The sequence below is a fragment of the Idiotropiscis lumnitzeri genome, chromosome 14, assembly GCF_059441095.1.
Source record: "Idiotropiscis lumnitzeri isolate Australia: NSW breed Sydney's pygmy pipehorse chromosome 14, RoL_Ilum_1.0, whole genome shotgun sequence".
Taxonomy (NCBI): domain Eukaryota; kingdom Metazoa; phylum Chordata; class Actinopteri; order Syngnathiformes; family Syngnathidae; genus Idiotropiscis; species Idiotropiscis lumnitzeri.
In genome coordinates this window covers 12,948,535-12,975,279 of record NC_142404.1, presented here as the reverse complement: position 1 = coordinate 12,975,279, position 26,745 = coordinate 12,948,535, and the positions used below count along the sequence as shown (strand labels likewise).

Below are 26,745 nucleotides of genomic sequence, written 5' to 3'. Positions count from 1 at the left end.
ATTTCAAAGGGACATTGCAAACACGAGACGAATGGAACGTAAATACTAACAATTCCCTTGGGACAGTGAGCTGCTTCACTAATAGTCACATTGTTTGGGTGGAAGAGCGAGCAGCAGGAAGACTGTTTCCGGCATCAATATCTCATGTGGCCAACAGTCTGGGAAAAGCTTTGATGACCATTCCCGCTAAAAATCGAAGGAGGAAAGTTAATAGGGGTCGACACGTTAAGGCTCACTTGGAAGCATACGGTCGCTCTTGTTATGATCATTGCCTTTTGTTAGTACCTCATGTCATTCGGTATTTACGTTTATTTAATATAATTATTGAGCTGAAATGTCAGCAATGTAACAGCAGAGCTCAAGTCTTTTAATTATGTGCAACAAAGAGTTCTAATCTAACAGCTGCATCTTATTGTCTCATTCATATGCAGTATTGTGTATGCGTCATTAAAAGTTTAACTTGTTCCTTGACTACATTCATAACACAAAACACTGAAATGATTGGAAATCCCATTAATCCCCTCCAGCCTTCGTGAATACAAACCAACTAAACCCGTTAGCTGTGTTCCGCTTACAATTACAATAACGATCATCCATGAGTGAAATCTACCAATATCATTTCTGATACAGAGCAAATGGATTAGCTGAATAGTTCTCCTTTTATTTATGGTGTATGCTAATGGCTAAATGAAATGGTTGGGGAAAAAAAGCGAACCATCAAATTCATTTAGACAAACACATGTAAAAGAAATAAAAACCTCTTGCTGGCACAGAGCAGCACTATTCAGTCAAAATGATAATTCAATTCTAACACAATCTTAAATGGATTGAAATAATCAGGACTCACAACTGATTAAATAGCGCAAAAAGTCAAATAAATTGCCACTGAAGTTGAAATATGTTCCTATAAAGAAAAGGAATACTCTTAAGTAGGCCGATTGTACTTTGAAAAAACAATTGTGGTGGCACTTATTGCCACGTTTTACTGTATTTTAATGGACATTGTGCTGCTCCTTGTAGTGAGCGTGCCTTGGGCATCTGTGAGGAGTAAAATACAGACAAGTTAGTCAAAAGTCTTCATTCAGCCGAAGTAATATTAGTCATTCTTAGCAGGAGGAAATCAATTTATGCCTGTGAGTATTATTATAGTTGTTGCCTACGTGTTTTGCTCCACCATCTGCGTTCAAATATCCATTGCCCAAAGGGCTAGAAAAAAATTTGCATTATTTATTAGCATTACGCCAAACAGATTTATCGAAAGCAAAGCTCTGTGCTTTGTTTAAATACGCATATGTTACACTCACATGGAGAGAGAAAGTGATCATCAACCAGTAACATTCATATTTTTTCTTCATATTGTATATAACATAGACAAACATACTACATGCTTACTTTGTATTGATTAAAACTCGTTTCGTAAATGTGATATTGTTTATTTCTTCATAACCGATTTTATTAAAACATAGCGTTGGAACATTTCCACATCATTGTTTCTACTCGGATTGAAACGATGTGGCCTTTGGTGTCCCCTCAAAATAAGTCCCCCTTTTCCGGTTCCTGAGCATGCTGTAACAGCTGACGCGGTGCACGCCTGCTTCTGTCTTCTTCAATTCAGCTCGATCTCCAAGAAACTCTTCATCAACTCGTCATGACTAAAGAGGGCGTTCAGGGGTAAGAAGCATGTCTTGGGTCAATCATATTTGAAGTCCTGTGCATATACTGACTTGAGACGTGGCTTCGGAAAGGCAAAACTACAGTATGCGTTAGCTGGTTGGCATTGCCTGTGCACTCATTGGATTGCATCATCTGTCAGTGGGAGTCAAGAAAACTGTCTTGTAATAATGTAGTAGTTAATCAAAATGAGAAACTTCGATATTCTGATGCTTGATTGAGAAGTATTTCATACTTCGATGTTAGTTGAAGACTATCAGGCAAAGACCCTTTTGCTTAGAGCATTTCACCGCGTTATTTGCAAAAGCAAAGGATTATTGTCATGTTTAGTCATCTGGGCCCAGGAATTTCGTTGTTTTTGACAACATCGTCTTGTGTTTCGTTTGAGCTAACATCAACAATGTGCGCTCAAGTAGCATACAGCGCTCACTTATTCTGTTGCTTGAGTAAACGTTATAAATCCCAATTTAAAACCAATGAAACAAAGCTACCAAAGTAACCCTAATTCTTAATTTATGTTGGCGTTGTTTGATACATTGCTGACAAATTAAGTCCCAGGAAAAATGCAGTCTATGTAATTGCAAATGCTGCAAAACATGAGCAAATATCTGTTTAGTTTCTTGAAAAGGAAGTAGTATACTGCGTGCAAAGGTCTGTTTCCAAAGCTCCTTGCCAAACCGTACCTGTATGTACATGATCGTCAACATTCTTCACATGTCCTCAAGCACTTAGTTTACTCTCTGCCTATTCGTCATGCTGTTAATAAGTGGGCAGGTTTTAAGCATTGATGGTTAAATATGATGAATCCTGACATTTTGTCTCAATCACATTGAAAGTTCAACAAGCAAAAGTAGATTAGATTTTTTTCCCCATTTTTTTTTTAAGTAAAGAGCCTACTTGGTGTTTTGATACACTAGTGTTATATAAATTAGTCAGTAGAATTTCACTTTTTTCTTGTATCATTGTGGTTTTCGGCTGATTAAATGTAATGATTTATCAATTTATTGTCCTCTTGATGGGCTCAGAATTTCTGCAACATCAGAATAGATGTTTGATAAACGTTGTCGTTACAGCTTTGCGCAAATGTTTCCTCTCAAGTTGACCTCAGGTAATGTTGTTTATGTAACACACCTTTTATCAGTTTGGAGGCTTGATCGGATACAAGTTTGATGATTAGCTTCAGTATACTGTAATTACTGCTGTAAAAAATCCAGTTTAACAAAGTCGACAGGTTTGCATTTGTCATTTACAAAAAATAATTGTGACACTCTGTTATAAAATACAATACACTCATTAAAGTGGAAGTCCAAAACAAAATTTTCTTGACAAGAATATATTCTTGGCAGACCCATTTGTTGAAACATGGCATTTTGATTGATTTTGCGTTTGAGTTCAGCAGTAAAATCCACCGTTTTTAGTCTTTCCACGGTACGGCCATTTTGTCACGTTTGTCGACTGAAAATGACATGACAGTTGCTCAGGTAACGAACAATCATGACGCAGCTACAACAGATGCAGTGTATTGTCATTTTTTTACGTTTTGTTTGTAATTATTCATGATGAAATGAGGCCAGTTTAATCTGAAGACTAAACGTATGTTTGGTGGTCCATCAGTTAAAAAAAAAAAGGGGGGGGGTGACTACCAGGCTCTCGACCAGTGCTTTCCAACCTTTTTTGGTCCAGTTATAAAAGGCATTGTTATGTCGTTGTTATTATTATGAATTCAGTTTATTTTTACGTCTTTATTGCTATATTTGGGCTGGCTTTGGTCCTTGTTATTTCCTGTGTCTAAACAGTTCCCTTCCTTTAGGTTAGGACACCTGGCCTGGGAAAGCCAAACAGCAGTTATTAGTGCACCTGCACTCTTAATATAGTAAAAGTTAATGCAAAACTAATTCAGAGGATGTTAAAGTTCAGCGTGTTTATGAGATCAGATATAGTTTCTTGCGTCTTTGCATTGATGACCTCAAACGTATATTTTCACTTTCTGTGCTTGCACCTGACAGTTGTTCTCTAATCTCGGACTGGTATTAGATTCTATGCGTCACTTTCTGGAATGCTTTTGCTTTGCCAGTTAAGTTGGTACCTCCAATGTTGATTACAATTTTGTTTGGTTGTCTCGATTGGTACCTCAAAAGTTGCCCAACGTTTTTATTAGAGGCTCTGATGCCTGTAAGAGGAAAATTGCTTAAAAGGCAAGTCAAGTCAATTACTTTACAATGTGAGGTATGCACCTTCTGGTTTGTAGTCTAAGCACGACATTCTGACATTATTATATAATGATAATATTGCATTTGTGGAATATGAATTGCCCAGCATAATCCACCCATTTTTATATACCTCAGGCGGTGGCCTTTTTGCCGCTTGTTGGAGACTGAAAATGACTTCACAGTTGCTCGGAGCTCAGCTAACGGCCGTCATGGCTCACCGGTTTTCCCGGGTTTGGGCATGTGATGTTTGCAATGTGAAAATCTTGAACTCGACTTCCCCTTTAAGTTGTTGCGCCAGATTTGTCAGCGAGCACCCTCAATTTGGAGATCTTCCACCTGTTGTGTGCATCGACCCTCCAAGTGCATCAAAGACAAACTTAGGTTGATGGGAGAATGTGCGTGCATTTTTTAAAAATTTTTTTTGCTGTTGTGCACATGCGTGTTGTGATTTGATTTCTTGCAATTACCTTTTTTTTTTTTTTTTTAAATGCAGCCCGGGAATACACAAATTAATCTGTCACTGTACGATACAGGCATAGCAACAAAGATACAATGTTTGTTGTAAATAAATAAGCTTACACAGCCAACGTGATTGAGGCTAACCGGTCTGTATCTCCATCATTCAACCAAATCTTTGAATGAACATCTTTCATCGCTGCCTTTTTTTTTTTTTTCGTAAAACACAATGGGATTAAAAATTACAAGCGGGACGTGACGATGGCGGTGAACAACTTCCTCTGGCCCACGGGAGAAATAGAAGGTGGAAGTCGACTTCAGTGTTTATGTTGTGTATGTCATCCTGTCCCAGGGCGGCGGCGGCGGCGACGGAGGAGGACCCTCAGGGCCCGTCAAAGAAAGCCCAGAAGAAACAGCAAAAGGAAGCAGAGAAAGCTGCAAAAAAGGCTGAGAAACAAGCCAAGCTGGTCAGTAGTTATTTTTTTTCTGGTGTGTCACATCCGTCGCCTCCTCTCACAGCTGGTAAAACCGTGTCGTGCGTTTTTGATGGGCATTGTGGTTCCAGCAAGGTTGTTATTCAGCGAGGAGGAGGGGGGGGGGTGCTTGTGGGGCCAACACTCTCCATTGTTCAAGTATTCCTGCCATTTTAGCTTTGTTTACGTCTGCCCCAACAAAGTGTTATTTTCCTCCACGCAGAAAGCACGACACGTTGGCTCCCCAACACACGAAAACTCTGGACATTATTCTCTTATCCCAGTCCCTGATAATTGTTCTACATGCTCTTCCGAATGTGGATATACATTCATGTAGATCAGAGCTCTTCCGAATGTGGATAAAAAGACTTCATGTAATTTAATTTAATCAAGGCTGATCTGTGATGTATACACAACTGCACAAATGAACAATTAAAAAAAAAAAAAAAAAAACACTCTTTATCAAAATTACAGCGATTGCATCGCCGATCAAATCCACTTCATGATTTTTAAGATTCATTTTTATATATTTTTTTTTAATCATTCAAACTTGGCAGGGTTGTTAAACACTCTTCCGATGTCAAATTTACGAGACTTTTTTTATATTCCCTTTACAGGGAAATATTTGCAGACGGCTGCCACTGGACAAGTCAAATAGATTAGATGTAGACGTTGACCAGGAACCGAATCACAGCCATTAATGCTGTCGCCACGGTGGCGAGGGCTGAAAGCTTTTTTTTTTTTTTTTTTTTTTTTCCTGTCACACGCTTTTCAGCTGAAGCCTGTCACCTCAGCAGCTCTGACGATTTCAGCTGCACAATATTCAGCCGTTATATCAATCGTGTGATTGGATTATCAAATAACGGATTGGTGATTCCAATTCTGTCAACCACGCCAATAACCATTTGCACACACTGATGCTCATTTGCCCTCAAGTTGGCAAAGATGCGGCAAATGTCAGTCCACTTCTGCCGTTTCCATTACAAAGCAATATCTTCCACTGCCATTCCTCATTGTATGTGATTTGTCGGCGGACTGTGAAGAAGAGCTGTGCATTCCAGATATGTCAGGATTTGCCTCCAGCTGGAGCTATGACTAATCATTGGTATTCCAATTTCTTGAATCAAGAGGTTTCGATTTGATTTTTCAATTTGTGACATATTTTTATGTACGTCACCTCACGCCGGCTTTATGTAATTAAACGCATTTTTGTGTTTCAGGCTGGTGATCAGAAAAACGAAGAGGAAGACGTAAGGATCCGCACCATTTAATTGTTCTCGGTTGACCGACTCACCCCTGTTGATTGACATCTTAGCAACGGTTCTTTGCGTAAACGCCGCCATTGGCACAATTCCCGTCAGTTCTCCGAATCCGGAGATAAAACGTTATCTGTTATCTTGTTTTTAGAGCGGCCATTCGGACGCTTGAGAAACGAAAGTGGAAGGTTTACATGCATATTTTTTGTTCTTTCGATTTCTCAGGACTTTGCCAAGGACCGTTATGGTGTGACGGCGATGGTCCAGTCTCAGGAAAAAAAAGGTTTGTTTGGCAACTGTTTCTGCATCTTATTTAAACACCAATCAACACTTAGTATGAGAGTGGTTCCCATATCTCATTTGGGGATTTTTTTTTTGTAGTTGTTTTTTACAAAACACACAGATTTTTTTCTAATAATCTTCCTCTTGCACTAGTTTTTTAATTTTTTTTTTATCAATATTAGCTTTTCGTAACCCATCCATCCATCCATTATCTGGACCGCTTCTCCTCACAAGGGTCGTGGGGGGTGCTGGAGCCTATCCCAGCAACTTCGGGCAGTAGGCGGGGGACACCCTGAACTGGTTGCCAGCCAATTGCAGGGCACAGAGAGACGAACGACCATCCGCGCTCACACTCATACTTAGAGGCCATTTAATGACCTGCCATGCATGTTTTTGGAATGTGGGAGGAAACCGTAGTACCCGGAGAAAAGCCACGCAGGCACGGGGAAAACATGCAAACTCCACACCGGAATCAAACCCACGCCCTCTGCACTGTGAGGCCATCGTGCTAACCAGTCGTCCACCGTGCCGTCATTTCATAACCAAATATTTAAAAATGCTTGGTCATGTAAATTCCCAAAAGTGAGCGACTACAAATGCATGAATAACGAAGATGTAGGTGTGTGATTTGAAAAAAAATCTGGCCTGTGTTTAATATTCCTGACTGGCGTGGGCCCTCGCCGTGGAGTTGCCAAGACACCCGTTTCCCCCCAGAATTTTTAATTTCAGAGATCAAGGTTCATTGTGTGCTCATGACAAAGAAAAGCGCTTCCTTTTGATGCTTGACAATGGATTTCATTCTGTTTATTTCTGCCGCCCCCAATGATCTGTTTCGCTTATAAATGGATGCAGACGTGTACCTCGAAGTAATCATTGCGCTTCATATGAGGTCGTTTTTCTTTCTCAGGTTGGTCTGTGATGCCGTGGGCCCCTCAAAATGATCCACGATGTTATGACATATAAAGAATGTCTCACGGCACGTACTTCTTGTTGTTTTAGTGATGAATAACGCCTGCGTAATTGATTACTATCCAGACCAATCTTTTATCCTCAGCTTGCCATGCGACTCCAGCGCTTTTGCAGATAAACTCGTGCAAGCAGTCAGACCTGTCCAGGTCCAATCGCGCGGACACCTTTTCTGCTCCAGTGGCTGTAAACAAAGCGGGTCCTTGCTCACCTGCGTGCTGAGCCCGGGGATGTCCGTGGGGATCGGGAAGGGGGGGGGGGAGGCTTTCATGTGGGTTGACGCGGAGTTCTCCGCCAAAGTGGCAACCCTGCTTTTTCTGATGCTGCCTTTCTGTCTGCCGCGTGCTGATAATAAGGACGATATTTGCCTCGAAGTGACACACGTGAGGCCAATTTGTCTAAAATAAATAAATAAATACAAATCCATCAGAAGAAGGCTGTCAGGCGGCGTCTCACATGGCACCGCTGTAATTTCACAATGTTATTATTTGGCTATACAAGCTCATGCATGCTTACTCACATTTTTTTTTTCTGTCTTTTTGAAAATATCCAAGGTCAGACTGAGGTTGGGTGTTTGATTCTGCACCCCAAGGAGTGAAAAATGGATTTGAAAAAGCCCTTTCTGAAGCAATTCAATTTGTGTGTGTGTGTGTGTGTGTGTGTTTGCAGAGAGATCTCTGGTGCTGGTCAAAGACCTTACACCTGAGAGGGCTGATGAGTTGATCTGGTTGCGTGGCCGGGTTCACACCAGCAGGGCCAAAGGTGAGATCATCCTTCACCTCTTTTTTTTTTTTTTCCCCTCCCCTTACATCCGAAGAAACTTTTCTCCGCAAGAGAAAGCAAAAGTCAAGGTTAGATTAGCTCTTCTAAACCAGAAAAAACATTTGTATGTACATGTGTGCCCCTTAGGCCGTTCTTTCAGGATGAATAGATTAAGTGTTTTTTTGTTTTTGTTTTTTTGGGGGGGGGCTTTCCTATGACCATCAATCACTTCGGCTGGAGAAACACTCACAGTCTAAAGTCAACAGTTATTGCAACCCTTAACAGTGAGTTTATGTTTTTTGTAGTCTAGTAATCTTGGAAAACGACTATCCAGTTAAGTCCAAGTGGTCTCCAAGATGTTGAGGATATCATCAAATAATTTTAGTCACCTTTCAGGACATTAAATGTTACCATACAAACATAGTAAAATAGAATAAAAATAAATAACACGGTTCTTCTATTTCTTTTGTTGGTTCAGGATTTTTGTCATCCAAAGGTGCCCAAGTTTAATTTCTCATGAATGACAAAATGCAATATAATTCTTAAAAACAATTTCTACAAGTTTAAATCACATCAAAGTCCGGCTATAGTTGAAAGTCCTTATTTAGGGTCTTAAAAGACAGGAGCGAATGCAAACCGCTATGTTTGACAAGTTACCTGATTGAGATGGAAACATCTGATTGCGAAAGTATAGTTTCGAGAACGCACAATGAAGTCTTGACAGAGCTGCGCGCTTCTGAACGGTCTTTGAATGACCTTTTGAAATCATGCGCAATCGTTCCTATATGTTCCATCCACATGTCGCTTTGGCTGCCACTTTGTGAGACCCCGTTTGACAAATTTTAACCTATGTCTTGTCATCTTTCACAATAGCACTTGGGTGGAATCCAATCATCAGTCCGATTTTTGACAGGGTATTACAGTCTGTGGTGCCAAAAAACCAGATTGAAATGATGACCTTTTAGTCATTTCCTTTCAAGATAGCTTCCGCAGTCAAGGGTCTCTTCCCAACGCTCATCGTTCTCGCCGTTGTCAGGATGTCCGTGTGAACACAATAACATCCTGATTCAGTCTAGGATGAGGTGCTTCTGTTGTGTTGGGATTATGACATTGCTGTTATCACAAACACCCTCCTCCTGGTAACAGGCAACAAACATCAAAGTGCCTGGGTGGTCTGCCTGTCTTCTTCCCCAGGAGGTTGCTTGCTCGATTGTTTGCTCTCCGCATAGGTGCGTGCTTGTTAGGAAGGTAGCAATCCCCCATTCGTCACTCGCTACTCTTCAAAGAGAACGTTCCATTCACAACTTAACCCGTCGATGACGAAAAAGATTCAATTGGGGACTTTGTTACACCTAAAGTCATACGTCAACGTTTGACTGACCAAGCCGGCATTGTTTGGATGAACACGGCGGCTTTATAACGGCCATTAATCTTTGCATTGTGGCATTATCACTTGTTTTTGTGTTCAGGGAAGCAGTGTTTCTTGGTGCTGCGCCAACAGCAGTTCAACGTGCAGGCACTGGTCGCGGTGGGAGATCGTGCCAGCAAGCAGATGGTCAAGTTTGCCGCAAAGTGAGTCCAGAGTTTGTGTTTCCTGTTAGAGAGGCGCAAAACAATGGTGGGAAAATCCTGGGCACTAATTGTCCGCCGATCCATTTTCACACATTCTGAGAGAGGCGTGGGCTGAGGAAATCAATCATTTTTCACTTGACCACAGAAGCGGCCTGTTAACGGGGTAGGATATGGCAAATTTTTAATAGAGTGGTTCCTGTTGAGATGGCAGATACAGCATGGTACTCGGGAGACGAAATGCTGCGAGAGCCAAGCATCATTAGTCTTGTTAGCAGTTTCCGAGAAATTCATGAAGTACTTTAAAAATGCACACGCTTTTGAATATATTGTGCAGAAAGGGTCCGGTGATAACAATTTTGTGATTTAATTGAAATAGCATATTGTCAGTCACCGGCAGTGTAATAAATTCATTTTTTTTAATTAATTTATTAAATTGGCAATTAACATGATTTTGGGGTCATGTCTTAATGTTTGGACGTTTGAGATTTTTAATTCTCTGAAAAGTAGTGATTTTGGAGATGTGAGGGGGCCACTCAACAGCAGCGATATGGCGAAAATTAAAGTGGAAGTCAACCCCAAAAACTTTTTTCATAAGAATTTGTTCTATGCAGGCCTACGAGTCTAAACATGGCATTCTGATTTTCAGAATAAGAGTTGAGCAGGAAATTTCACCCGTTTTTAGTCATCTCAGGTAGCGGCTATTTTGTCACTTCTGTCAATTGAAAATGACATTACAGTTCCTCTTGGTTCAGCTTCATAAAAACATCTGAGCTGTGATTGGTCGTTGCTTGCGCCCTGAGCAACTGTGATGTCATTTTCGGTTGACCGAAGTGACAAAATGGGGTGGTCATTAAGATGCGGGTGGATTTTGCTGCTTAACTCATATTCCACAATCACAATATTAATCACAATGCCATGTTTAGACAAGTGAAGTCGCATAGAACATTTTATTGCAAAGAATTTTTGGGGGGTTGACGTCCCCTTTAAGAGAGCTTTCTCCATTGCACTTATGACCCAAACGATATTGCTTTAAGCAATGAGCATTGATTGAGGTACCCATGACTCAAATATGTTCCTGAGGCATCTTAGTGGGCTTGTTGATCAAGCTTCGGTTAACTGGAAGCTAAAATCCAAAATATGGACCAGTTTGACCTTTTTATTTTCTGCTGAACACAACTATGCGTGACATGTCAGGCTTCCCTGACCTTGCCTCAGTTCCTCTCAATTACATGACCTGTCCATGCAATCATTTTGTAATACAGCTTCAGGATCTTTTCATACAATGATTTGGAGTTTCAGAGAAATATTTAAAGGGATACTTCACATAAGTACTCCATGTGCAATTGTAAAAAAAAAGATATATATTGTCTATTATTAATTAATTACTAAATATTGTATACAGTGTTCATTCAATACACCACTGGATGTGTCAATGTTGGACTAGACTGCACAAGGATATACACACACACACACGCACGCACAGAGCGACACCGAATGGAATTAATCTGTTGCGTTACTCCTGAAAGCATGAAGCCGTTTCATTTCAAGTGAGATTCCACTTTTAATTTGTAAGATGCAGCGCCGGAGGGTCTTTTGATGGCACAAAATACACTATGGAGAACGAGCGGATCAGGAAGTGCGGCAGCCATGAGGCCGCTTCGGTCCGTTGTCCCTGCGATCGGTTTGCTATTGCGCAATAGCTTGCTACGATCAATGTGAACGAAAAATTCAGCCAAACCAAATCACCTCTCGCAGTTGTCGTCCAAATCTAAATCTCCAAAAACAGGTGCTACGATCAATCCCCTTTGCGTTGCAAAATTTGGCGTTGATGACTGACAACGTAAATTTCGGGATTATAAGTATAATACTGTCACCGTTGAGGGCAGTTGGCGAATCTTCATTTTGTAGATTGAATGTCATCCTCCTCTCACTCTCAAGGTTTAATTAGATGTTCATCAAGTTCTGCAACCGCATCTCCATTCAAGCACGTGTGTAGTGGTGAATGCGATTGGAAAAAAAAATATATAATCTGATGTATTCCCAACATTCTGGCTTGTTTTGAAAAGCCGTTTACCTCATGTGTCCAGAATTACCATTGGTCTCCGGGCCCTTAAGCGGAAGTCATTAATGCGGGATTTATTTATCTAACTCATCGACTAGGTGGCAAGGGGGCTGTGGGTAGCAGCTGTTCTGGGGCCAAAAGGGACTCTAGCCAATCAGCGTTGTGTCGCTCATTAACGTTATGGAACGAAGAGGAGTGAAGGATTAAAATGCACCTCCCTCTTGCTCTCGAACTGCTTGACCTCCTTGCGGTTCATCACGACAAAGCTGCACCTTATTTTGGAAATGTCAAACTGTCCACTCCTTCGAGCGCGTTATCGTAACTAAGGATTGTATATGAGTCGTGCGGTACTTTGAAAAATTTTTATTTGAAATTTGTTTGGTAAGAAAAGTACATTTGGTCAAGAAATGTGCATGAACCGACGTCACTGCGTCGATATTAGCCGAGATCTTTATTTTTTTTCCCCCTAGCCTGGTTATGATTGTAAACAGCAAACAATGTGACCGCCTTTTGCACCGCTGCAACCTTTCAATTTGTGCTTAATATAAGCAGCTGCATTTTTTTTCCCCCCAGCAATGGTCTCAGCCCCCGCAGTCACTGCGTGACACATTACATGTCTAACAAAAATTTCCACTTTATTTAAAAAAAAAAAAAAATGCTCATGATCATGCAGAGATTCTCCCACACATATTCTAATAGATTTCCGTCTTCGTGCACTGTCATTTCTTCTTTATTGTCCCACTTTTCTCACACCAGCATCAGCAAGGAAAGTATTGTGGACGTGGAGGCATCAGTGAGGAAAGTGGACCAGAAGATCGAGAGCTGTTCGCAGCAGGATGTGGAGCTTCACATTGAGAGGGTAGAGATGATGAGATTATTGTCTACCAGTGGTACATTTTGCGATGGATTAATAGCCTAATATTAAGAATGTGTGAATGCAAACATAGTAAGGCAATGTTCCCCAAACTAAATAGGAGCCAAGGGGCCCCCATTTACATTCGAAAAGTCTCCCAGCACAGCACCAAACAAAAAGCATGAATAGTTAAATAATGGTGATTTTGTCTCAATTTACTCACAAATCGATTTAGTGTAAAATCTGGGTCGATTTAAGTCAACACAAAGCCGACGGACTTGCAGGAAGCCGATTTACTCTTCTGTGATATAAATTGCAACATACAGGTTTATTGTACATTCTGCCGTCTAATGGCCGTTTAATTGTTCTGTCAGTGACGATATCTTTCTGGTGTAGATGAATGAAGAGGTTTGTTTTTATTATTAGATTATTTTACAGGCAGCACCCCTGATGATCTTTAGCATCACTCTAATGTTCGGTCTGGTTGGAAAGGACTGCATTTATATGTTAAGCCACATATGGGCATCTTAAAGGGGAAGTCAACCCCCCAAAAATTATGTTCTATGCGCTTTTCCCTAATCTAAACATGGCATTCTGATTAACTCATTTATTGCCATTGACGGCTTAAGACGTCAAAGATCCATTTTATAAATTTTTTTTACTCGGCTGGTAGAGAATGAGTTAATATTGCATTTGTGTAATATGAGTTAAGCAGCAAAATCCACCCGTTTTTTTTTAGCCATCTTTGGGTCGGCTGTTTTATTTTTTGTTTTTTTTTGCCAGTTGTTGTTGACTGAAAATGACATCACAGTTGCTCAGTGCTCAGGAAACGACCAATGACAACTCACTTGTCTTCTGAAGCTGAGCCATGATAGTTCGTTTGCTGAGCCCTGTGCAACTGTGATGTCATTTTCTGTTGAGAGCAAGTGGCAAAATGGCCGCCACCTCAGATGGACGAAAACGGGTGGATTTTGCTGCTTAATTCATATTCCACAAAGGCAATATTAATCAGAATGCCCTTTTTAGACTACTGGGACCGCATTGAACTTGTTAATGTAAAAGCAATTTTTTGGGTTGACTTTCCCTTTATGGGAAGGGCCACAATTTATTTATTTTTTCCATCAGTGCTACTGAGGGGCCACATTGGACTTTGCACTTCCTACGCAGATGTATGACAAATATGCTATTTTAAATATGGACAAAATGCAATCCAATGCAAGGAAAACAAACTATTCATGACACTAACTAAGCTAAATATTGCATTGTGTGTCTGTACGGTATGTGAATTTGTGTTTTTTATGAATGAACTTTTAAGAATTTGATGGGGTTTTTTTTTTCTTCAGATTTTTGTCATCAGCCAGGCTGAGGCCCGTCTCCCCCTCCAGTTGGAAGATGCTGTCAGGCCTGAGGGAGAGGGTGATGAGGTAAGGATGCCCCGCTGAGAGACAGAGAGGGAGGGGGGGGATCTAAATCTACACCCTGGAGAACCACCTTGTTGTTTGAGTCTGATTTCGTTGCTGCTTGTACGCATAATGGAACTGGGAAGGGAAATCTTACATATATGAAGTTTAGCCGTTTTACCTCTGTCGACACCTACTCAGATATGATTTGTTTTTTAGGCATTCATTAGTGTAAGTTGGTTGATTTGAGGCACTTAAAAAAAATTCAAACCTCCATTGTCTTAATCTGTTAAATAAGGTTTTATGTTCCCTCATCCAGAATATGCAATTTCAAAGAAGGTGTAGCCTTGCAGGGCTCAGAGAATTCTAATCAGGGTGTTTTGTACGTTAATGCCGAATCACTTGCGGTAATGAATACCATTTGAATTGCTCTTTGAAGATTTGCTTGTCGGTCGTGAGTGGCAATGAAAATTAGAATAAGCATAATTGTGCCAATTTCTGTGGTAGTTTTTAATATAATGTGTTGTATACATGCTGCTGTCCACGAGGACTTCGCAGTTGGTCAAAACAAAGTATCGGCGGATACTTATGAGAGTTGTGTGCAGTTCATGCCAACATTCTGGGATGTCATTTGCAAAGAACCTAGTAATCTCTGCTCTTGTTTTTTTTTTTTCTTCAAATGCACTATTACTGACAATTTATTGTCCAAAGGGGGGAAAATGTCATAACTCTGTTGGTTGCCTTCATAAAAAGATATTAAACAATTCATTTCGAATTAAATGCTGTTTTCATTTCCAGTTGATTAAGGCTAAACTTTTTTTTTTTTTTTTGGCAAACTTAGAAGGATATTAAATCTAAAAAACACATTATGGATGCGACAAATCAGTGCTTTTATATATCCACCGTTTTCCTAAATTAATTTCTGATAGCATAAAAAATGAAATGCCTCGCGGCAGCCGAGGGCTCGTTTTTGTTTGGCTACACGGCCAATGTGTGCAGCTGGAGCAGCATCCCAGGTGTTTTCTGCTGGGATGTAAGATGCCCGTTGCACGCTTGAAAGGCACAAATGCTGTCCTGGGAGACGCGGACCTTAACAGTCCGTCTGCCCGTCTGTCTAACCCTTTGTCCCCCTGCGCTGGGCTGTTGGGAGCAGGATGTGGCTACACAGGCTATTAGCGCAAAGCCCAGCGGGTCCTCTGAGGAAGCCCGACTTGCATGACCCTGGAAACTGGTTCCTCCTGTGATGAAAAATTTACTTGTTCATTTGTGTTCGTTTGCTACCATACTTCCATAGTTCCAGGTGTCTTTTGTTTCATTAGGCTGCCACGTGGAACAAAGCCATTACCATTCTTTGCTTCATAAACTAAAGGAGTTTAAGAGGGGGGGGGGGTGATAAAATCACAGATCGCTTTTGTCTGTTGATAATTTAAAGGATATGATTTTCATGACCAATATTACTGTCTCTAAAAACCTTCATACATCTCTGGCTGCTGGTAAAATAAGAACGGATACAGTTGAACACTGTGTTTAATGTTGAATCAATTTTGTTGTTTTCTTTGTTTCTTCATAAAGGAGGGCAGAGCCACTGTCAACCAGGACACCAGACTGGACAACAGAGTCATTGATCTCAGGGTGAGTTGGATATTAGATAGTCATATCTCATTCGCTACCAACCCAGATCAAATGAATGTACCTTTTGACTACTATACTCATCGATGGCAGTGATTAATTGGAACTCATCCCTCCTTTTTTTAAATTAATTTTTTGCTGAAAAAACATATTTTTTTTTAGCTCTGAAAAAGATTTTGTTATCTGTGATAACTCACAAAACGATATGGTGTCTTATTTATATACGTTGATAAGGCGGCGACGCCGGAATTTGACCCAGGAAACGTCGTTCATCACCAGAGGCAGTTACCGGCAATCGCCTTTAGGTGGCAGCAGTGAGAGTTTGACAAGACCTATCGAGCACAAACTTTTCAGCCACGATGGTCACTCGCGAAAGAGAAGAGTCCGACCATTTTGTGTGATTGCAGCAGGTCCCCCAAGTTTATTGTTGTATTTGTAAATAATGTGCATAATATATGTTATTTTTTGGCATTATAATATTAATAGTTAAATACGTTGGGTAAATCTAATATTATTTATTTTTTTAACTATTTAGTAACTTTTATAAATAATCAAACTTTTAAAATCAAATAATCAGTAAGATTACTTTAAAAGCAAGCAATCTGTAAAGTAACTAAGTTACTTTTTCTAAGGTACAAAATATGACTTTCATAAATTGTAAACCTTTTTCCATTCAGTTTCCGTTTATGAAGTTCATTTCACTTTGCGTCTCTGATTAAAAGAAAATCAAAAGTTGCATCAAATACAGTTCAACAAAATAGAAGTTCGGGGTAATACGACTTTGAATTTTTTTTTTTTTTTTTTGACATGCATTGCAAATCACTCAAACATCAAATGAATAGTTTGCGATTTAATGTGTTGATACGTCTGTGTGGGAGGAATGTTGAACTTCAGCGAACAGCTCCAGCAGATACAAACATCTCAAATTTTTTGATTTGTGCCTCCTACACACACACACACACACACGCACACACACACAATTCAGGAAGGTGCTCAGACCACAACCCCAAATACTATGTATCACAAGAACACCTGTTCTGTAACACTCAGCTTTTCTTTTCTTTTTTTAAGTCTGTGGACACATCAGGGTCCAGTGAAGCTGTAAAGTGGCTCGCAGACTTGCCAAAAGGAGACCATAAAACATTGGCTAAAGACCATACTTAAACGCAATGTGCTTTCTTTAAGAGCACAGTGGCAAAGGGTGACTTGATTTAATTTAGATTGTGCAAATTAGTTGGAGCAAACTGCTGTTCTTTTGTTGAGGACACAAGTCTGTCGTCTTTCTTACAACCATTACATTGACATTGTATATGTTGAAATCTCCCACCCTATGTACATATATGCAGTGTTAGTCTTTTAGCGGCCATAAAATTTGATTTTTTTTTTTTTTAATTCTTTTTGCATTGAGTCTAAATAGCCTTTCTCGTCATATATATAGTTAATTACTCAAACGCAACCGAGAATCCATTTATTTAGTTTGAAATAACGGCTTGACAAGTGACTCAAAAGCACCCAGACAAATGTTTCTCACATCATGAAACTTGTTTGTGGAAACTCAGACGAACTGTTGGCTGATTTTGTATGGGAACAAACTTGACACCTACTCACTTGAGGTGCATTTGTGACAGGAAGTGACTTTCTCCCACAGTCCTGTGCTGGACAGCTTTTGGCTTGTTGTCTTCTGTTTAAAAGCTAACGCACGGGAGTGGAATATTTCTATAAGTTGAAGTTCAGGTTATAGGTTAAGCAGGTTCCACTTCACACGCAGAGCTTTATGTTTATCCCCCAAACAAGTGACTGAATTTTTTTTTTTTCCTCTTTGAGCCTCAAATTCTTTTCTGATTTTTTATTTTTTTTTCCCCCCATCTCTAACCCACCTTCTAGTTTTACGTTATATGCAGTTCTATTCTGTTACTATGTGAAATAAACCAAAATACTGTCTTTTAATTATTTAGACCTAATACTGTAATGGAAAATTGTGGCTGTGTGGCAAGTAACAGAAAAGTTGCTGAACTATTTCAGTAGATGGTAGCAATGAGACATGTTTCTTTTGACGGTTAATAAACTTTTGTCTCAGTATCTGGACGTAATTTCAGCGGGAATAGCCGCAATTATCTATGAGGATTTGGCCTTATACAGTTCAGGTCTTAGGCTGGACCAAATGTAAAAATGGTGACTTAAAATCAGATCCATTTAGATGAATAAAAATAGGGAGATAAGTCAAGTCCCTGAACATATAATTGAAAAACCGACAGTTGTTGGATAGTCGGTAGATCTTTGGGCAGTGTTCAGTTACGTTTTGACTGGCTCGGTCAAACTGTCACAGTTTGGGGGATTTCATGTCACTGGTAATTTTTTTTTTTCTCCAGAAGGACAGATTGGAGGTTTCTTTGAGGTTTCAGTGTGACTTTGCATTGCTAACTGATTTCATTGTCAAGAATGATTGCTTGTGTCTCTTTCAAAGACGACCACCAGCCAGGCCATCTTTCGTCTGCAGTCAGGGGTGTGCCAACTTTTCAGAGACACGCTCACTAAAAAGGGCTTTGTGGAGATTCAGACACCGAAAATCATATCAGGTACACACACACACACACACACACACACACACACACACACATATAGTGGTTCTTTGATCTCCTGGGAAATCTGCGATAGTTTTCAATAAAAATACACCTTGACACAGATTGTGTCAATATCTAAAGTCCCTGATTCACAATGACAAATTAAAGAGGCCGGCTTTTGTTACACAACACAGTGTACAGTTATGCAACACTTTCACTTCTTCCTTGCCTCAACAGCCAATGAAAATGACTTTGCGTCGTGCCTCGCAATTCAAACGTGGCGCTCTTTATTAGAGCGGCAACTGTAAATCCGCACAATGTACTTGTTGCAAAAAAACCACACCTTCCTGTTTGCCAACACCCTCGACACTCAACTGTTTGCGACCTGACGTGGGCCCTCGCCCTACTTTTGTAGACATGCAAATAGAAGATAAAAGCATCTGCGTTAAATGAAACTGCAGACGTTATGTACTGTAAGTCTGGCCTATTCACTGATTTGTGGGCATCTTTTCAGACAACAAATGAATTTTGTTTTTAAAGTGGTTGTCCAAATTGAATCTAAACCAATGCATAAAACATTTTTTTTTTTTTATTCCAACTCCAGCTGCCAGCGAGGGTGGAGCCAACGTCTTCACAGTGTCTTACTTTAAGACCAGCGCCTACCTGGCCCAGTCTCCCCAGCTGTACAAACAAATGTGCATCTGTGCTGACTTTGACAAGGTCTTCTGTGTGGGTCCAGGTAAAAAAAAAAAACAAACAAACAAAACATCCTCAAAATGACAAGAGCGTGATGAACTATATAACATTAACTGCCATTGACGACTATAGACGTCAAAGATCCATTTTATTTACTCGCCTGGTAGTGAATGAGTTTTAACTGACACAACGATGCGCTCCGATTCTATGAATTCAATTTATACGAGTAAGCATCTCTGGGTGGTCCGTGTAGCTGTCCTTTAGTTATTCTCTACCTGATATTTTATAAACCTTCAGGGGTAGTTGAAACACCACCAGGATGGGGCGGCCTTGATTGTGTTTTTTTTTTTCCGTGTTAGCTCACAAGAGAAATCAAATGACTTAAGGTCATCACTGCATCTAAGGCTTGAATACACTTTACCACGGTTGCCGTAGTTACAGAGGGACCATTTGGGATCAGCACTCCGGCAGTGGTCTTCTGTAGCGTAGTCCACTGAGGACCAATTTTTATGTAGACATAAGCGCAGTTCGAGGGCAGAGAGGCGCAGATGTCATGTTTGTTTGAGTTATTATTCTGGGGTCATACGGGTGCAACTTTGTACATTCTGAACTGACGAATACATACGCAGGTTGAAATGTATAGAAGCTGTACTATTTATGCCCGGCCGCCTTGGCTGATTTGAAAACTCCGTTGGCGGTCCATCTAAGTGTTTGCATTTGACCTGGAGAGACACACCGTCCTTTTGGAAAAAATCTTGTTAACGTTGATGCAGCTTTTTAATAGCCTCATAACTTACGTGAAGTGCATATATTATGAGCCATTCTCTTGATGGCCGACAGCAATTAGTGGCTAATTATGTTTGGCAGCTAATTATTAGTATGTTATGGTTACAGTTGTGTCAGTCATCATAAAAGGTACCTGCCAGTCATCGGTAGTAAACAAAATCGAGCCTTTTATTTTGTGCTTCACAATCGCATATGAATAGAAAAACAGTGGCCTGCTTTTGGAAATAATTTTGCTTTAATAAATTTGCTTTTGGTGTTGATCTCAATTGTCGTGCTTGTCAAGTTTTCAGAGCCGAGGACTCCAACACCCATCGTCATCTCACTGAGTTTGTGGGTCTGGATATTGAGATGGCTTTTAATTACCATTACCACGAGGTCATTGACTCCATCACTGACACCATGGTCCAGATCTTTAAAGGGCTGAGAGACAAGTAAGTCTTACTACCTGACTGCTGTGATGATTTGAAATTTCCAAATGAATTGAGGCCTCTGTCAAACCTTTTGTGTTGTATTATTACAATGAATGGTTTAAAGATGCTGGCCACAATATTGCGCTTGTGTGACACAAGATCGATCTTGACAACCTCCGAGTATGAACAAGTCAGATATTGTATTTCCTGGCACAACCGTTGTGCCATTTTAGATTATGGCCTGTCAGGCGTTTTGTCAGCTGTGTGGAAAGCAGCTAAACGGCCAATGAGCTGATGTTTCGTGTGCTTTCAGTGCCTCCTAGTGGTGGCATTTGGAAGTAAATAGACAAAATTATCAACTCAACTTGCGTAGTCAGCGTGAATTGATGGAGAGCTGAGCAATTACTGGCTTCCAGTCACTTTCATCTATTTCTGTCAGCTTCCAGACTGAGATCCAGACTGTAAACAAGCAGTTCCCCAGCGAGCCTTTCAAGTTTCTGGAGCCCACTTTGAGACTGGAGTACAAAGAGGGTTTGGCCATGTTGCGTGAGGCCGGGGTGGAGATGGGCGACGAGGAAGACCTGAGGTCAGAAGTGATCACATTGAGATGAAAGAAAAAAATATCTTAACCAAAGAAGTGAGACAAAAGTATTTGCATGTGTTGGAATGAACAAGTCGCTGATGAATTAACTGTTTTGTAGCACACCGAATGAAAAGCTGCTCGGACGCCTTGTCAAGGAAAAGGTAGGTTTAAATATAAGGTCGGAGAGGCGACACGCCTTCCCGTATCGTCCTTCCACCTTTTTAATATCTTTTCCCCCACCCTCTAGTATGACACCGATTTCTATGTTCTGGACAAGTACCCGCTGGCTGTGAGACCGTTCTACACCATGCCTGATCCCAACAACCCTGTAAGTGTCTCGTGAACTCCAAACACAGACTTGGAACGTGGAATCATTTTGCTGTCTACATATGTAATTTTTTTATGTTTTAAATCCCAGAAAAATTCCAACTCCTATGACATGTTTATGCGTGGAGAGGAAATCTTGTCTGGTGCTCAGAGAATCCACGACGCGCAGCTGTTGACCGAACGGGCCATGCATCACCAGATTGGTAAGAATTAAGAGGTGGCGGTATGGCCTGTTAGTATTCATTCATGTTTCCAAAAATCATTTCATTAAAATGATTTTTACATTTTGTGTGAATTAATCTCAGGTAATTCAGTATTAGTCATAATAACATTTAAAAAAAATGACAAATATTTTGAAAAAATATATTTTTCTAATAATTGGTAACATCTACAAATGACTTAACCCGTTTTGCCTATTTGAAAATGTAATGTGGCCTATGGGCACATTTTCCCAATCCTGAGCCACAGCATACAATGTTTAGGGATGTCAGCCGCTTCTGAGGTTTGTCTCCCTCTGCTGGATACAAACGAAATAATACAAATCCGCAAAAAAATTAATGTGAATCATTGGAGCCATGCTTTGTGAACGTGAATGGAACAACAAAAATAGTTATGTGTGACCTTCTTGTTGTTTTTTCTCACAGATCTGGAGAAGATCAAGGCATACATCGATTCCTTCCGCTACGGCGCCCCCCCACATGGCGGCGGAGGCATTGGTAAGAAATTCTGTACATATAAATTGGAGATACAATCCATACATTTTGATACCTCTGTTAATGTTTTTATCAGGAAAAAAAAACATTGCATGCCCTTTGATGCTGAAAAATATCATTGCATATTTGGTTTTTTTTTCTTCCCCACTATGTGCTGCAACACTTGAATTTCCCTGAAAAACATTTTTGATCAAATGATTTAGTTGTAACTTCACTATCATTCCTCACAGGCCTGGAGAGAGTCTGCATGCTGTACTTGGGGCTCCACAACGTGCGCCAGACCTCCATGTTCCCCCGTGATCCCAAGCGCCTGACACCTTGAAATTGTCGAGCCATATTTTTTAATACCAGACTAAACGAGATGTCAATTAACGGTGATGGGGAAACTACTAATTCACAATGCTGATTTAATGGGTTAGTGGCACTCTTAATGACACTAACATGCTACTGGGATTAATTTTTACTGTGAGAGATTGGAGTCAGCAACAGTAGGGAAGTTTATTTAGATTGTTGTGAACAGACGTCTCAACAACAAAGTTGAGGGAGGAGGCGTGCACTCGAGTTAGGTTGGAAAGATGCACTCGTCAACCGGTCAGCCTATCTTCTACTAGTAGTTACTGTCTCAAGTCCTAGCTACCTCCAATTAACAATCATGGTCTCCTACAATATGTATGTTGCTAAACAATGTTGTTGTTTTTTTTAATCAAATTACAATAACAAACCATGACTCATAAAAATATTTTTCAAAGCGTAAAGCTTAGTCTTTGTGTTTGTTTCTTCATTCCATGATTCCCTTCCTCTAACTTGCACTTACATGACAAGAATAATCCAAAGTGCTCAAGTGTTGGCGGCAAAACAACAAAGACAACATTAAAACATTTCCAGCTGGCTACGGAAAACACTTTCCAATATCTAGTTAACACAGGATAATGTTAGTCCAAACTCCAAAGAGGGGACGTGTCGAGCTCTCTCCAAGAGCTTATTCAGTAGCCGAGCCGCTGATTTGCAGGATGAAGAGGAAAATGTTAACAATGTCAATGTAGAGCGACAGTGCTCCGTAAACGTACTCTTCCGGGCTTATCGCCAACTCCCGGTTTCCGATGAGAAGCTGCGTGTTGTATACTAAAAACTAATGGAGAGAAAATTAAATAGTTTAGTCACCCTAAAAGAAGCCTTGTTGCACTAAGTGAGGATAGCTCACACAGATTGAAGACCTTGTAAAGTGAAGTCAGAAATGTGTTTCTCTCTTTTAAGGTAATTGCTGAATGGACTGAGAGCTATGTAGTACTCACTTAAATTTTTTTTTATCAATTCCGTTTTTTCTTCTTTTTTTGGGGGGCTAAAATGGGGCACTCGTGCCATTGGCGTGCATTCCCCCTTCCCCACTAAATAAGGATTTGTTTGCATTATTTCTTCAGTGCAATTGCGATGTGCAGCTAGCTAGCTATACCGCCGTCACAAAAATGCTGTTTCCCTTCAGATGGTCCGTTGCTCTTGTCTCTTTAGAGCGCCTCGTTGTTTTACGCGAGTGCATGCACATCATATTTTTTTTTTTTTTACTTCAAGTGCGACTTGACAGTCCTCAGTGTATGGACACGGGCTTTGCACTTTGAGAGCGCCTTGATGGAAAAACTCAGTATGGGAAATATTGCATTGCAGCTGTTTACGGATTGACTCTTCATGACTTTAAATGCTTCATTTTAACTCATTGACTACCATTGACGGATAAATACGTCAAAGATACATTTTTTTTACTTGGCTGGTAGTGAATGAGTTAAATATGATTTTTTTAAAATATTTTTTGTATCATTAATTGGCAGGGTTGTTAATACTCTTCTCTGTGGTGTATCACATTTAGAAGAAATTATTCTCATTTTACAAGGACTTATAAGAGTTTGCAAAGTGAACAGGGTGAATCTGGAAAAGCTCACCAAGGTGTAAACGATGGCTCCAATGGCAGCATAGAGCATATGAAGCCAAGGCACCTGTTCAGTGACACACACAAAAAAAAAAAAAGGCCTCCGCATGGTTAATTGGTCGCACGGAGGCACCCTGCTGAGCGTCTTCTTTCTTCTAAAAGAAACATGAGTAGACAGAATGCTTCATAAAAGAAGCCCTTACGTATTGGAAGGAGAGCACGACGGCTGTTACAGTCCCGATGATGACGAGCAGAACGGCAGCAATACAGAGAAATCCCCCGCAGGAAGTGAAGTCAACCTGCGAAGAGAAGCATTTCGAATGGCGGGATAAAAGTGAACGGCTTGAAGGTGCATTCGAATTTGTATTATAATGAGGCATAAATCTTTCCAAGAGTGGCTACGGAGTTCTCTATAACAAAGATGTAACTTTGTGTTTCATCTCTCTTGCATCAGACAGAAAGATGGATTCACATCTCTCCACAAAATCTCATCAATATTTAAAAGGAACACGGTTCACAGTTGTAATGCGAGACAAAGGCGTTCTTTTACACTGACGACAAAGACTGTGTGACAAGCCACAGGCTGATGAGACACACACACCATTCTTTTGACTTGCATCTACCTTAGTTTGAAAGCAGAAGACTGTGACAGTTACACAAACGAAGGCTGTTATTCCCATGGCAAGAAAGACCGCTTTTGTTTCGTAATAGCTGGAAAAAAAAATACATATGGTGGTTAAAACCAAAACATACATTATGATGATGATTCTATGTGTAAAAAAAAAAAAGGCATAAGCGAACCTTGAAATTGTTCCGGACATGTAAGACAGGGCAACAGTCTGCAGCAGAAAATGTATACAAAGAAGTCATCATTTTTGCCATCAGGCTTCTGATGAATAATCATCCCCAGTACTCACAAAAACTCCGAGCAGCACCAGATTCCATGGAAAGCGCCTCCTAGACACACATTGTAATGAATGCACGCATACAAACACATTGCCAATTTGAACTCTTAAGGGGCATCGTACCTGGGCTCTTTGCAGCAGATGAGAATGCAATAAACCACAAAGTAAACCACTCTATAAAGAGAAAAAAAACACTGGAATTGTAAATTTGCATAAAATTCTGTTACAATTGAGGACACTCATTTCAGGACATTACTTTATATTTACTATAGGGGATGAATGATTGTTGTATTTTTTAAAGAATTTATTATGATGGATGTTCTTTTTCGTTGCTATGTTGTTTTTCCCTCCAAACAATGAATCCCAACCACCTCTAGCAGAACATTAGTGCGTTGTGAGTGATCATTAAATCATTTGCTCCAAATATCCATGCAGCATATCCTGGAAGAACAATTAAATGCTTCTCCACTAGATGGCAGAAGTAATTTCCCACCTGTTACCATACATTTTTGTTTGGTCGTGTGCCCTGAGATGTTTCGAAGAGTATGTACCTTGCCTCATTTAATTAATATATTTCATCAATTAATTTGTATTCTTGCAGTAATAATCTCTGATAATGTAACAATTCTGTAACTCACAAGGACGCCCAGTAGATTCCAGGATACCTGATAACAAACATCTTGACTGGATCGCTATGGGAGCGCAGATATAGAGACCACTCAGAAAGTAGACAGCACATGCCCCCAAAAGTGCCTTTCGGCATGTATCGTGTCGACACTTACACAAATGTAAAGACTGCCACAACTGAAAAGGTGACAGTCAGCTGAGCTGCTAAAATTAAGTACACCTGCCAAAAAAAAAAAAGCACAACAATCAGATTTTAGTCATAATACAACCAAATGCACAGACGAGCACCCCTACCTTTCTGATAAAAGCGTGTCGGACAGATGTACTCTCCCACTGTGTGCTCAGAAAGCCCTCCATTTCTCCTGCAACATTACGAGTAGAGAACACGTATTAGCGTGCACAAATAAGTGTGATCCACTACCCGAGGACATTTCCTCCTAACTTGAGTTGGTTGCAGGCATCCCGGCGGACAAAGTGGGTATTGTGGTGCGCATCCCGGATGGAGAGAGGCCAGGCGCTGCCCACATGCCGGCTTGGCCCCAGTAACCCGGAGGGCTGGTGTACATGTCAGGGCCAGGACTGTACGATGGAGGCGGCGGCTCAGCTGAACTATGCTGCAGCTGGGTGGGATCGTACTTGGGATGGTGCAGTGCATCTTCATAGGGTGGAGGGTTATCGGTTTTAGATGTCATGGTTGGACCTTGATCCTGTAAGGTAAATTCGGAGACTCATTCAAGCTTAATTGCTGGGGAAAACATTCAGATAGTCCACTGGAGCGCCTCGTCGTCCGGCATAAGTGCACACGCATCACAGAAAGAAGGTGGACTAGTTCGATGGGTTGTTTCAATTTATTCAGTAGACTCACTAAATAATTTGAGAGCGGAGAGAAGAGATTGATTTTCACAATTTTGAAGCCTCGTTTAGGATGCAGTACTTGTTGACTTTTAATTTGGCAGGGTTGTGAGCAACAGCTGTGGTGCGTCAAATTTACAAGACATATGTTCACTTCACTTGACTTTAAACGAATGCTAACAAGTTGTTATTGTCATCACGCAGTCATTAACGGGGCTCTTATTGTGAAACTGCAATTAAAAGCTCACAGCGAAAACGCTTAGAGCATCTTTCAAAATGTCACATTTGTGTTCTCCACAAAATTATGCAAAGATATAAGATCTATAAATATATAATGAATTAGTACACAGAGTACAAAAGACTCCTAAGCTAAATTAAAGAATAACAACAAATACGAGGCTCCTTACCTGCTACGTCTGCACTATTTCCTCTCTCTGTGTAACACGTCCTCAGTGTCATCGGATATGTGCTTTGTAACTTACACGAGTCTAGTCAATATGGCAGATGCTCCTGTTGCAGAAGGACATTTTAATTATTTTTAAAGAAAAATAAATGGTGTCGAGGTGAATTTGTCATAGTGCCAATTGCCCATTCATAACGTCTAATTCTCTCATGGCCCCATTTATCAAATAATAACATTATATTAAAGGCAAAATAGACCTGACATTCGCTCAGGAACTGATCAGACCATTGCTATTAATGAAGAGGACCGCAAGCAATTCTTGCAAGATCGTATTTAGGACTTTGAATTGGTTCCAAAGTTGACTGATTTAAA

The 26,745-nt window shown here is 40.4% G+C and overlaps 2 protein-coding genes across 3 annotated transcripts; one reads left to right on the top strand and one right to left on the bottom strand.

Annotated features, from left to right (window-relative positions):
* The first annotated feature begins 1,521 nt into the window (after nucleotides 1–1,521).
* dars1 (aspartyl-tRNA synthetase 1) lies at nucleotides 1,522–22,423 on the top strand. Of its 2 annotated transcripts, none has more exons than XM_088315100.1 (18): nucleotides 1,522–1,672; nucleotides 4,697–4,804; nucleotides 6,031–6,060; nucleotides 6,292–6,349; nucleotides 7,984–8,076; nucleotides 9,546–9,648; nucleotides 12,467–12,569; nucleotides 13,907–13,987; nucleotides 15,536–15,595; nucleotides 18,057–18,168; nucleotides 18,758–18,892; nucleotides 19,919–20,066; nucleotides 20,485–20,631; nucleotides 20,747–20,789; nucleotides 20,876–20,956; nucleotides 21,047–21,158; nucleotides 21,600–21,671; nucleotides 21,899–22,423. In XM_088315100.1, the coding sequence occupies exons 1-18, from the start codon at nucleotides 1,649–1,651 to the stop codon at nucleotides 21,988–21,990; spliced, it is 1,602 nt and encodes a 533-aa protein (XP_088171226.1). In that variant the 5' UTR covers nucleotides 1,522–1,648; the 3' UTR covers nucleotides 21,991–22,423. The 2 variants fall into 2 exon arrangements, with proteins under 2 accessions (XP_088171226.1, XP_088171225.1); XM_088315099.1 differs by having other exon boundaries at nucleotides 1,531–1,671; nucleotides 4,690–4,804.
* On the bottom strand, nucleotides 21,915–26,468 carry LOC148323546 (protein lifeguard 3-like). Its single transcript, XM_088315101.1, has 12 exons — nucleotides 26,378–26,468; nucleotides 25,561–25,825; nucleotides 25,413–25,480; nucleotides 25,274–25,338; nucleotides 25,130–25,183; nucleotides 24,615–24,665; nucleotides 24,504–24,543; nucleotides 24,388–24,425; nucleotides 24,210–24,297; nucleotides 23,790–23,885; nucleotides 23,600–23,653; nucleotides 21,915–22,797 (listed from the first exon to the last, which is right to left on the bottom strand). The coding sequence occupies exons 2-12, from the start codon at nucleotides 25,808–25,810 to the stop codon at nucleotides 22,648–22,650; spliced, it is 954 nt and encodes a 317-aa protein (XP_088171227.1). The 5' UTR covers nucleotides 25,811–25,825; nucleotides 26,378–26,468; the 3' UTR covers nucleotides 21,915–22,647.
* Nucleotides 26,469–26,745: the final 277 nt, after the last annotated feature.